Source organism: Sarcophilus harrisii, chromosome 2 (genome assembly GCF_902635505.1).
Source record: "Sarcophilus harrisii chromosome 2, mSarHar1.11, whole genome shotgun sequence".
Classification (NCBI taxonomy): Eukaryota; Metazoa; Chordata; class Mammalia; order Dasyuromorphia; family Dasyuridae; genus Sarcophilus; species Sarcophilus harrisii.
In genome coordinates, this window is record NC_045427.1 from 48930652 (window position 1) to 48944151 (window position 13500).

The 13500-nt window shown below is 36.0% G+C and overlaps 1 protein-coding gene across 2 annotated transcripts in view; it reads left to right on the top strand.

Moving 5' to 3' along the window:
- Positions 1-1090: 1090 nt before the first annotated feature.
- The window catches only part of CA5A (carbonic anhydrase 5A), a 39225-nt gene continuing 26815 nt past the window's right edge, over positions 1091-13500 (top strand). The window contains exons 1-3 of one of the 2 annotated variants that reach the window (XM_031950163.1): positions 1094-1210; positions 1345-1432; positions 2903-3100. In XM_031950163.1, the coding sequence (XP_031806023.1) occupies positions 1372-1432; positions 2903-3100 (259 nt within the window). In that variant the 5' untranslated portion in view covers positions 1094-1210; positions 1345-1371. Of the gene's footprint in view, positions 1433-2902; positions 3101-13500 lie in introns of both variants that reach the window. The other variant, XM_031950162.1, reaches the window with a different exon arrangement.

The window sequence follows — 13500 nt, forward strand, 5'->3', positions numbered from 1 at the left end:
TTGTCAAAGGGCAGAGGGACCCATAAAGTTATCTAGTCCAATCTCCTCTTTTTGTAGATGAAGAAACTGTGAAGAAACTGTGGCACAGAGCAAGGTGACATGACTTGCTTAGGGTAACACAAATAGCAACCATCAATTTTTAATCTAAGCTCTCTGACTCCTAATCCAAAATTCTTTTCTCTTTTCTCGAGGAAATAATTTCCTACAGACAAAAAACCCCCCAAAACCTCTCCCTCCTGTTGGAATTGTTTAAACTTCCTTACCCAGAGATAAAAGTTTTTATTCCTTTGCTCTCCTACCTCAGGAATGACTTAAAATTTATATTCCTTTGGCAAAGAAATAAAGACTTAAATTCACACTAAAATATGAAGGACTGACATATTGCTTTTCTATTAAAAAGTAGTTTTGATATAGACAGACAAGAGGTAAAGAGATAGAAAAGCTTGGCTAGATAAACTGACTAAAAACAGCAGAAAGTAAGATGAGCTTAGAGTGTTAAATTTGGAGTTAAAAGATGAGTTCAAACCCTCATTCTTCCATTAACTACCTGTGTGACCTTGGACTCTCTGGACCTCAGTATGTTCATTTGTTAAACAAGGAGACTAGACTACATGACTGTTAAGAAGCCTTGGGAGCTATAATCACATTATGTTGGATATCTGAAAACATCTGAGGCCTTGGACACTTAAAGAAAAAACAAGGACAAGTGAGAGAAAGGGAAAGCAAAGCAGCAACTTTAGGATTTAGGATTTTGCTTCAGTCTAGCTCGGTGTCAAGAAGGTCATTTCTTAAGTGCCAAACTATTCATTTGTTCCTTTTTTTCTCCTTGTTTTATTTAGAATTAGCTTTATTTTCTCATATAGTATCATTTCACTCATGGCCAGGATCATGTATACACTAATTTATTTTATATCCTTTCTTAAGTCCACTTCTGAAAATAATTCATTCATCATATTGGTCAACTAACCCATGTTGACAAAACCAAAGGACACAAATCAGACCCATACAGCCAATCCTGGTTGTCTTACTCCATCCTCAAACAAAACTCCACGTCAGCCTGGGTTGAAGGGTCAGGACAGGGATTGTTTGAAGATTAACAATTTAGCTTTTAGATTTGGGTGGCCTTTTGTATGGGGTAGGAGGCACAGTCCAGGTTGGGCATAATATTCCTCAAAGGGAGAATACTTATCCATCCATCAGAATATTCGAGGTACAAATCAGAGTGTCCACTGGGGATCTGGGAAACATTTGGGCTCAAGAGTAGAACAGTCCAGGATGTCTAGAGCCAAGACATTGGTCTTCAACAACCTCAGAAGTTTGAGTTCCCTGTTTTTTGGCAAGCAGGTGAGAAGAAGTCCCAAGAGTCACCCGATGATACCAGAAAGAGCATGTGTTGGGGGATCCTGTGTTTTAAGAAATAGGAATAAATCCTGTAAGTCAATACATGGTTATTCTTTTTCTTTTTTTAAATTTTCAATAAGGTTTTATTTTTCAAATACATGTAAAGATAATTTTTACCATTCGTTTTTGTAAAACTTTGTGTTCCAAATTGTTTTTCTTCTTTCCTTATCTTCCCCCCTCCCCAAGACAGCAAGTAATCTGATATAGTTTAAATGATCTTGAATTAAGAGCAGTGAGTATATGTAAGAATCCTCTCTACAATGTATAAGTACAAAGTATAAGTCTTTTTATTCTCAAATGAAAGAGAATTTACCTTAGAAGCCCAGCCTTCATGTATTCTTGCCAATTTTACACTTTGTATTGGCTTCTCTGTACATGAGTAGTAGTATCTCTTTAATTGAGAATGTATGCTCCTAAAGGGCAGGAACTTGGCTATTTCTTTGTATTCCCTAGGGCCTAACAAATAGTAGGTACTAATTCCCTTAATTTCAATGAATTAATGAATTTACAGAATCCTTAAAAGCTGGAAAAGCACAGTATATATATATATGAAATACACATGTATATCTATCTATTTTTCTATATATTCTATCATCTATCTCTAGTCATGCATCTATCTATCCATCTATCAATCTATCTAGTTTATCTTTATCTAAACTATATATAGATCTATCTCTTATCTAATCTATATCTATCTATAATTTATATCTATCCATCTATCTATCCTATCCTATTCTCTCTAAATATATCTATCATCTATCTCTAGCTGATCTATTTATCTAAATATCTATCTAACCTCTCTCTCTCTCTATTTCTATCTAACTGTCTAATACATCAATCTATCTAATCTTACTTGAGCCTCACAACTATTATGAGACGCAGGTATTACCATGCTATCCTCACTTAGCAAATGGAGAAACAGGCCTGAATAAGTTGAGTAATTTGCCTATTATCCTACAAATAGTTGGTTTCAAATGCAGGATTTGAAATGACTCTAAATCTTTCTGATTTAGAAATCAGAAATCTTTGTGACTCTAATTCCAGTCCTCTGTAAACTAGTCTATGTTGCTTTATCAAATAATGAACATTCAGCTGAGCATTTTCCCTTGAGGTGGTTCTGTAAAATGTTTAATCACTGGTTCTCCAAAAAAACTATGTAAATAAGACATTTTAAAGCTTCATCTACTTTATTAACATCCTCCCCATCATTTTCTAAGCCTAGAAATCAGCATAATAAATCAAGTGCTGATTCATTGTGTTTGCTGATTTGCAATGTATAAATGTTTATAATGAAAATTTAACAATCGCCTCTCAAGGCAAGTAGATAAAATATTACATTGATTCCTTTTCTTTTAGAGTATCTAATTTCTGGTTTGGTTTTACAGAATCAAAATCCAAATAGCAGCTTGGTTTGCCCGAGGTTCTAATGCTTCAGGTTGGGCTCACGTAGTGCTTGGCAGAATGGCTTTGTTAATATGGTCTCCTTTTCTCTGGATTATAGTACATCCACTCTGGACAAGCCCCATATCTGTACCAGGAGGCACCCAGCAATCTCCTATCAATATTCAGTGGAGAGACAGTGTTTATGACTCTCATTTGAAACCTCTGAAAATCCACTATGACCCCTCTTGTTGTCTTCATGTATGGAATACAGGATACTTGTTCCAGGTTGAATTTGATGATTCTACTGATAGATCGGGTAAGTAGTAACTTGCATCTATTGACCTAATCAATAATATCCAAACTTTCCTCCCAGATCTCTTGCTTCTCTGTTTTTCCCTGTTTTGTCTTATTTGTAAATAGGAGGCGGTGAGGAATTCTAAGCTTGAGAGAAATGGTTCTGAGAAAAGCCTCTCTAATAAAGAGGAGCCTTGTCCTTGGTCTAAATTCTCATTTATCTTGTGATCTCCAAACTTGTCTGATTGAACACCAGATCAGTAAAAACATTTTGAGTCTTTTAAGCTTATGTATATATTTACTTAGAGAAGCAAAGTGACCCATGGATTGGAGTCAGGAAGACTCAGTTTTATGAATTCAAATATAGCCTCAAATACTTGCTAGCTATGTGACCCTACTTGCTTGGGTTTTTTTCCTCACCTGTAAAATGAATTGGAGAAGGATATGGCAAACCAGTCCAGTATCTTTACCAAGAAGATGTCAAATAGAATCATGAAGAGTTGTTAGTTGTACATGATTGAAATAACCATTTATTAATAATGTCTATAATCTTATTAATAATTAAATATGTCATAAGACAAACATAAAATAGATATTTTAAAAAGATGAGATAAAGATGAAATATCATTTTATCTTATTGTCACTGAAGTTATTGAGGAGAATACCTTTGTCAGACATGCATTTAAGAAAAATCTTTTTGGCACCTGGATTGGAATGGGAAAGAGTGGAGGGAGGGAGATGAAGAAGGAAATTACTAGAGTTGTTTTTCCAGGGTAGTGAGAATAGGGTGTGGTCTATCGGGGTGACTGTGAATACAGAGGAGACAGATGTAAGGGATGCTGTGGAGATCAAAGTGACAAGACATGACAACTGATTGGATAAATAGGGTGATGGAAGATAATACAGAGATTGTGAGCCTGGGTGATTGAAAATATTCTGATGCCCTCAAGAGTAATACGAAAAATTGGAAGGAGGATTGGTTTGTGGGGAAAGATAATTAGATGTGCAAGGAAGATCATTATCCATCCTTGACTGCTCATCCTACGCCACTTACTCTGTCCCACCCAAAACAAAAAATGACTCTTACAATGACTCTGACAATAGACTCTTTCTGGTCATGGGTCCAGAGCACAAAACTTGGCTTCCAAGGAGTACCTTCCAAGGGCAGCCATGAAGTGATCTGGATGGAAGGGAATGAAAATGCTGGGAGTGGAGAGATGGGCAGAATTTTCTATGCAGCTTTGCAGCTACTGTTGTAGTTCCCCAATTAAGTTATAATTTCCCCAATTGAAAACAGGGGAAGTTAATACTTATGAAATGGAATGAGGGAACAGAGTAGGGGAAAATATGTTTAAATGGGATTGATTTTAGAGACAACTCCCATCACTGGCTTTTTATTTATTTTTTTTTATTTAATAGTCTTTAATTTACAGGATATATACATGGGTAACTTTACAGCATTAACAATTGCCAAACTTCTTGTTCCAATTTTTCACCTCTTACCCACCCCTCCCTAGATGGCAGGATGACAGTAGATGTTAAATATATTAAAATATAACTTAGATACACAATAAGTATACATGACTAAAACATTATTTTGCTGTACAAAAATAAGCAGGCTCTGAATTATTGTACAATTAGCTTGTGAAGGAAATCAAAATGCATGTGTGCATAAATATAGGGATTGGGAATTTAATGTAATGGTTTTTAGTCATCTCCCAGAGTTATTTTTCTGGGCATAGCTAGTTCAGTTCATTACTGCTCCATTGGAAATGATTTGGTTGATCTCGTTGCTGAGGATGGCCTGATCCATCAGAACTGGTCATCATCTAGTATTGTTGTTGAAGTATATAATGATCTCCTGGTCCTGCTCATTTCACTCAGCATCAGTTCGTGTAAGTCTCTCCAGGCCTTTCTGAAATCATCCTGTTGGTCATTTCTTACAGAACAGTAATATTCCATAATTTTCATATACCACAATTTATTCAGCCATTCTCCAACTGATGGACATCCATTCAGTTTCCAGTTTCTAGCCACTACAAAAAGGGCTGCCACAAACATTCGTGCACATACAGGTCCCTTTCCCTTCTTTATAATCTCTTTGGGATATAATCCCAGTAGTAACACTGCTGGATCAAAGGGTATGCACAGTTTGATAACTTTTGAGCATAGTTCCAAACTACTCTCCAAAATGGTTGGATTCGTTCACAACTCCACCAACAATGCATCAGTGTCCCAGTTTTCCGCATCCCTCCAACAATCATCATTATTTTTCCTGTCATCTTAGCCAATCTGACAGGTGTGTAGTGGTATCTTAGAGTTGTCTTAATTTGCATTTCTCTGATTAATAATGACTTGGAGCATCTTTTCATATGACTAGAAATAGTTTCAATTTCTTCATCTGAGAATTGTCTGTTCATATCCTTTGACCATTTTTCAATTGAGAATGGCTTGATTTTTTATAAATTAGAGTTAATTCTCATATATTTTGGAAATGAGGCCTTTATCAGAACCTTTGACTGTAAAAATATTTTCCCAGTTTATTGCTTCCCTTCTAATCTTGTCTGCATTAGTTTTGTTTGTACAAAAACTTTTCAGTTTGGTATAATCGAAATTTTCTATTTTGTGATCAGTAATGATCTCTAGTTCTGCTTTGGTCATAAAGACCTTCCCCTTACATAAATATTTTAGCCTATTTATATATTTTCAAACTATTTTCCAAAATGGTTGTACTGATATACACCCTTTCTGAAACAATCCAACTGTTTTGTTTATTCCTCAACTTTAAGTTGGAAGTATTGAAGCAGTAGGTACCATGAAAGGGAGACTGAGACAGTCACTACATTCATTGAGAAAATAAACAGAATTCTATGGAAGATGGAGGATAAGAATAATGGGGATGTATATTGGCTGATAAATTTGGATAGAGTCTACTTTCAAGGAGAAGACTCCCTAGTAATAGTACCAGAGACAGACAGACAGACAAATAGAAATAGTGAATAGGAGCAAAGAGAATATAAAAGCAAGACAATGCCTTTTGGTTGGTATCAAGTGATGGTAACTAGGTGCTCAATGGATAGTTCACTCAGTGCAAATTTATCAGATTTAAGCCTCATATACTTCCTAGCTATATGACCCTGGGGAGGTCAGTCTCAATTTCCTTAATATTTAATATAGTGCCTAGCATCTAGCAGGTGTTTAATAAATGCTTGTTTTCTTTGTTCAACTGATTTTGACTTTTAGCAGTCCTTATGTAATTATTGCTAGGCAATTAGGTGGCACAGTGGATAGAGTGCTGGACCTGGAGACAAAATCTGAGTTCAAATCCAGTCTCTGACATTTATTAGATTTAGGATCCTGGACAAGTCACTAAACCTGTTTGCCTCAGATTCTCATCTGTAATATGAGCTGGAAAAGGAAACAACAAATCATTCCCATATATTTGCTAAGAAAATTGCAAGGGGAATCATGGAGAGTTGGAAACAACTGAATAATATCAAGAAAAATGTAATTATTTCCAGGCTATGTCACATTTATGGTTATTTGGTCTTTCTTCAATCTTCAAAATTTTCCTTAAAAACAAACAAAGAAAAACCCAAATCATTTTTTAACCTATCATTTTTTTGTTTTTAAAACAACTTTTAATGCATTTGATTACATTACATTTGAGTATTCATTAAGCCGTGCAACTTTTTAAAAATAATAATAGCTTTTTATTTTTAGAATATATGCAAAGATAGTTTTTGACATTCACCCTTGCAAAACGTTTTGTTACAAATTTTTTCTCCCTCCCTTTCTCTACCTTCTCCCTTAGACAGACAGTAATCCAATGTAAAACATGTACAATTCTTCTATATATATTTCCACAATCATCATGCTGAACAAGAAAAATCTGATCAAAAAGGAAAAAAAATGAGAAAGAAGACAAAAAGCAAGCAAACAACAACAAAAAAGGTGAAAATGCTATATTTTGATCCACATTCAGTCCCAACAGCTGTCTCTCTAAGTGCATATGGCTCTCTCCATCACAAGTCTATTGGAATTAACCTGAATTACCTCATTCTTGAAAAGAGCCCCATCTATCAGAACTGATCATCACATAATTTTGTTGTTGCCTTGTATAATGTTCTTTTAGTTCTACTCACTTCATTTAGCATCAGTTCATGTAAGTCTCTCCAAGCCTTTCTGAAAACATCCTGCTGATCGTTTCTTATAGAATAATAATATTCCATAATATTTATATATCAAAACTTATTCATCCATTCTCCAATTGATGGGCATCCCCTCAGTTTCCAGTTCCTTGCCACTTAAAAAGGGCTGCTACAAACGTTTTTGCCCATGGGAGTCCTTTTCCCTTTTTTATGATCTCTTTAGATATAAACTCAATAAAGACACTACTGGATCAAAGGGATGCACAGTTTGATAGCCTTTTGAGAATAGTTCCAAACTGCTCTCCAGAATGGTTGGCTCAGTTCACAGCTCCACCAACAATGTATCAGTGTCCCAGTTTTCCCACATCCCTTGCAACATTTATCATTATCTTTTCCTGTCATCTTAGCCAATCTGAGAAGCATGTAGTGGTACCTCAAAGTTGTCTTAATTTGCATTTCTCTGATCTATAGTTATTTAGAGCATTTTTTTATATGGCTAGGAAAAAAAAAAACCCAAATCTTGAGATAAAATGATCTGTACAAAGTCAGAGAGATAATAAGCAATAAGACTTAAACCCAGGTGCTCTGATTTCCTGTCTACTGAATCACCTGATAGGCTTAATAAATAACTGTTGAATGAGTGAATGTCTCTTTCTATATTCTATATTCTAGAAACTTACCAACAGCTTGGCTTCTTATTTCTACCTTTGGCTTTCACTGGGTGTTGATTGCGAACTCCCTGGTATTATCTCCAGTGACATCACACTCCATTAGAGTTTTAGGTCAATGTGTCTTTCTCTCTGAAGTTCCTGGCTTGCATAAACAGTTATTTTTTTGGGAATGACCATTATCCTTTTTTCCAATTCAAAAGAAAGGGGAGATGCAGGGCACTATATCCATGTGCTTCTCATCTCCTTTTTCAGACCCTTCATGTGCCAAGAGCAGGAGACCTGTCGAAGGTAATTAGCTGCATGCACTCATCTGCGTCTCCATTCACTGCTGCTTCTGCTATTAGGATTTGAATGTCTCTGGTTGAGTCATTATGTTCAACTCCTGGCAGAACATTCATACTCACACTGCCTCCATTAAAGGTTGAAGTCTCCAAAGAATTCCATTCCCCCTGAATGCCAGAGAATAGTTTCGTTCCAGGAACCATGCGCTGAATTCTAGCAAGCAGGGTCCTCTGCTCTCTCCCAAAGCCTGAGATCCTTCATCAAGAAAAGCCAACCAACCCAACAAAAACCGACTTTGGTCCAAAAGTCCGCAATTCACATCGGAGCCCTGGGAGTGAGTGTCAGGTTGGGGTTTGATTCTAAATGCTAGGATCTTATTTCTTCAGGGAGGAAAACATTTGTCCACTGGGCTAAAGAGATCCAAGGTCATGGATTCGAAAGCCATGTGGGCCAGTTTTCTCTGCTCTGTTGCACAGACCCAGACTACACCCCTGATCTTTGCCAATATAATTAGCAAAAAAATGTGTGCACTTTTTGTTCGGGAAGGCGACCTGGCTCTGCATGGTCTGATCTACCTCCCTTTGGGAGAGGCAGCTTAGGGAAAGGGAATATGTCCCGAATTTAAAATCAGAGGCCGTGAATTTGAATCCCAACTCAGTCATTTATAAGCTTTCTGACTTTGTCCAAATCGCTTAACTTTGCCAGTTCTAAATCATTGATCGTAATAGACATTCTGATGCCTTTTGTCATATCGCCAATGGATAAATGGTGTGATTTTCAAATCCCAGGGACAGTGAGAGTCTTTATTATCTGTATTTATTGACAACATGTTTAGTTTTAGAATTAAAATGGACTTGTCTCTCTTGGAGAATTAAGAAGGAAATTCTTCCATGTCAGTACAAACGGGGACAGAGATCTCATGTATACCAGAACACTGGCATTTTGGCAGTATTGCTGAGAGGTTTGAATGAGATCATGTTTGTAAGGCACTTTGGGAACTTTCAATCGCTATATGTAAGGCACTTTGGGAACTTTCAATCGCTATATAAATGTCACTTATTATCATTGCTATTATTACTCAAATATTCAAGTGGCGATATGATCTCATCAATCTGGATTTTCCTTTCAATAATTCCCAGATATTCAACCTCTACTTCAACCTTTCTCAACCCAACCGTGTCTGTCCATATCCTCCCACAAACAGGATCTCCACAGGCCCTCTGGCCAACAGCTAGGAGTCTTTCTGATTTTCTCTTGACAATTGAGGAGTCCATTGAAGGACTTGGGCTCTGTGCCTGTTAACTTAGCTCACTCTTGCCATGTGAACTGTCTATTTTCTTTTATAATCATGTTTCCCACTTGACAGCTATGATGGGAGCAATATCACGATCCCATGCAAGTTTTAGACTTTACTTTAAAGGTATTGAAACTGTCCTCAAGCCTTTACTAGTTCTCAGGACTAAAGGGGAAAGTTGTTGAGACATCTAAGTGGTACAATGGATAGGATACTTCAGTCTGGGGTCAGGAAGGTTGAGTTCAAATCCTAGTTCAGATACTTAATAGGTATGTCTTAACCGCTGTCTATCTCAGTTTCCTTGACTGTAAAAGATTGTTTGTAAGAATAAAGAGATAAAATTTGTAACTTATTTTGCAAATCTTATAGGATTTTATAAATGCTAGCTATTACTGATATCACTTCCTGCTCATCTAAGTCCTAAATAACCATAAAAAGCTCTGATGCTTGGCTGATGAAAAATTATGAGCCATTTCAGGCAAGGGAGCTTCACCCAGTTATATCTATTCAAGGTATACTCAATACCTATTTTTGTGGAATATTCTTCTACTACTAACTCTAAGAAAAAGTCCTTTTTAAAAACTATTTAATGATCTACAGTAATTATCTCATTTGATACCAATATCAAACACAATTAGCAAAGGGCTGACCTGAATCAAGCCCACCCCAGAATGACAAACTTTTCTATTTCTTCTGCTGTGAAATTTCTAATTTGTAGAAGCCTGCTCACAGTCACCATAAACCTTTTCATTGTTCTCAGATAATGCAAATTTTTAATCTTTAGGAGAATTTAGTGTTTATGAATAATTGTCATACAATAAATGCCAGCAAAGTACTGATATCTAAGAGTCTGGCCTTTCATTCTGAAGTAAATTTCAGGTCATTAAAGGAGTATTCTAATTTTTCTGAAGACCAGACTTTTCTTATCCTCCCATGATTTGGACTTGCCCATTTTTGTTGTTTGTCTAAGATATCTGATAAGCTCTATAGGTTATCCATGTCATAATAGATATTCTTCATGCACGTGGTGTTCCCTGTGTGAATTGTTAGGTTGAACTCTTTTGAGTAGACATAGATCTCTTCTAGGGTATTTTTTCAGCATTCTAGAACTCACTGTATCCAACACAGCATCACAGACAGACAAGAATTACTAGAGTATCTCACCAATCATAGGGAGTCCCTCTTTAGCAATAAGTCATTTCCATCTCTTACAATACAGATAAGAATCAATATATAAGTATGAGGTTTATGTAATTTTCATGTCTTTGCTCTCCTTCTTTCCTTATTTCTGATACACAATTTCCACCATTTTCTTATGATTCTTATTTATTTTTACTTTTATATTAAAGTCATTGAATTTCAAAGTATATTTTATACACTAGGAAGCATTTATTAAGCATCTAATATATACCTTGCAGCATGTTAAACACTGGGTGTCCAAAGAAAGGCAAAAACCTCCCCAAAACAACCCAGTCCCTGCTTACTAGGAGCTTTCATTCTAATAGAAGGGACAACATATATATTGAACATATACAAGATATATATATATATACATATATATATATATATATATATAATGTTGATTTAATTTAGAAAGATTTAGCAAACTCTTGATGTGATTTCTCAAACTCCTTATTCTTTGTAATGGATATTGGTACATAATAAGCTGCGATTGTGATTTTTTTCATGATTTTTTTTTTTTTTGGTAAATTCTTATGAGTACTACAACATGAGATGACCAAATGTCTGATGAAATTATCTTTTTTTCTTGCCTTTGAGCACACAATAAATACAATTCTACCAAGTCCTTTATTGGCTTCTCAAAACAAACAAACAAATTAAAAAAAACCCCAACAACCCTGTGATCCTTCCTTCTACTCCACTGTGATATCCATCATTACTTCTGGGTTTCATTTATCGTGAGAATGTCAACATTGATATAACTTGTTTCTTTTGCCAGAATATCCATTCACTGGCCATTGGACAAGAATCTCAACTGTAGCTAGTATCTGCTATGTTAACATTTGTAGAAAGTCTAAGAACAAGGTGATTCTTAGTTCTCTCTGCCCTCCTTCCTTTTTGATCTTTGACACTGTGAAAAGAGGGTAAGAAGACTGAGAGATAATTTTTTTCTATTTTTATTTCAAGAATGGCTAAAAAATTCATCACCATGTAATCAGGTTATTCTAGTGGTTCTCAAAGTATGGTCTAGAGAATCCTGGGGATCTCTGAAACCCTTTTAGAGGGTCTACAAATTCAAAAATGGTTTTTATTTCCAATATGGTAAATGTCTATAAATATAACCCAGATAAACAAAAACTCTTTGGAGAGATCCTCAATAATTTTTAATAGGATAAAGATACTGAAAACAAAAGTTTGAGAACCATTGTTATTGACAATGAGCCTCTGTACTGAGAAGTAGGTCAGACTTTAGAAAGCAGATTAAATCTATTGCTAGGACTATATTGAAACCATCCTGTCATGGCAGATTCTGTCAGAACTTTCTGTTCAATGGAATAGAACCTATACTTTCCTCCACACTACAATTAGTGTTGGATTAGGATTTTGTGTAGGGTTGTTATTATTATTAACTAGACTATAATTATAGTATATTAATAATAATGCTGATCATATATGTCCAAAGTGAATAAATTCTTCAAACTAATTTTTGTTAAATCCTTTTGTTTTATTCAGATGGTTCAAAGAAGCCCTACTTAGTCATCTGATGTATTTTTCTCACTAAAGAGCATCCTTCTTTTCTAGGGAGAGAGCAAGAAAAAGAAATGTACTTAGACTTTAAAGGACCTGGACTTGACTTCTACTGTGTGAGCATGGGAAAGCCAACCTCTCTGAAACTCAGTTGCCTCATCTGTAAAATGTTTCTCTGCCACATGAGGATCTTGTGCGGAATGCATAAGATAAAAATATATAATATATTTTAGAAATCTCCAGATGCTATATAAATGTTAGCACATTGTTAGTACTGTTCTATTTCCAGAGGAAAGAGCTAATGACCAGAAATATACGGGCAATGATTCAGACAGTGGTTGAGAGACCTATTTAATCCAAAAGCTGATAAACCAGCCAATTGTCCTCTTATATTCTTTGCCAAATTCAAGAAACTTTGGAAGCCTATACATAGTTCACATAGGAAAGGATTCTAGATTTGGAGTTTGGTAGACCTGGACTATTTCTTTTATTTACTATTCATGTGACATTGGACAAGTTATCACCCCATCTCAATCTCTAGTTGGTTCTGTATCCAAAAAAGAAGTTAGAGCTCCTACTGCACCTTTGACCTCTGGATTCTATGATTCTGTGGCTCACATTCTTTTATCTTTCTTGCTTGTTTTTTCCTTTTTTTTTCTCCTCTATCTCCATGATCCAGTCCTGTCTCCGTGAATGCCCTGAGTCTACCTTCCATCTAAGATTATTTCTCATCTACATCTATTATGTACTTAGGTACTCCTGTCTCCCCATTCCAATGTAAGCTTCCTGAGGGCAGGAATCATAGTTTCAACCTTTCTTTTTATCCATAGTTCCAGGCACATAATTAAGACCTAACATGAACACTTGTTGATAACGTATTTCTCTTTCCAATTTTTTCCTCTTGCATTTTTTTATGTTCCTCTTCTTGACTTTTTTCAACCATCCTTGAAATTGGGGGATTTCCATAAGGGGCCTGACATGTGCAGAGTGCTTGGGATGGTATCACTTCACATGGAGAAACTGGGAAGCTATTTCTGGGAGAATCATGGTGATGTGTAAGGGAAAGGCACTGGAGCATGCATAAACATTTCATAGTTCTGGTTGACTAACTGTATGTTGAAAAGGAGGCTCTTTGACTGGATGCCAAGGGATCTGTTGCATCCCCCAGTGTTTAGCACAGCGCCTGGCACACGGCAGGCACTTAAGAAATATTTATTACTTCATTCTCTTTTGGCTTCATTTGGTGACTCCTGGCTCAAGCTTTGATGGGAGACCTTACCAACCATGGGAGTTTAAAATGCTGGGAGAGCAAGCT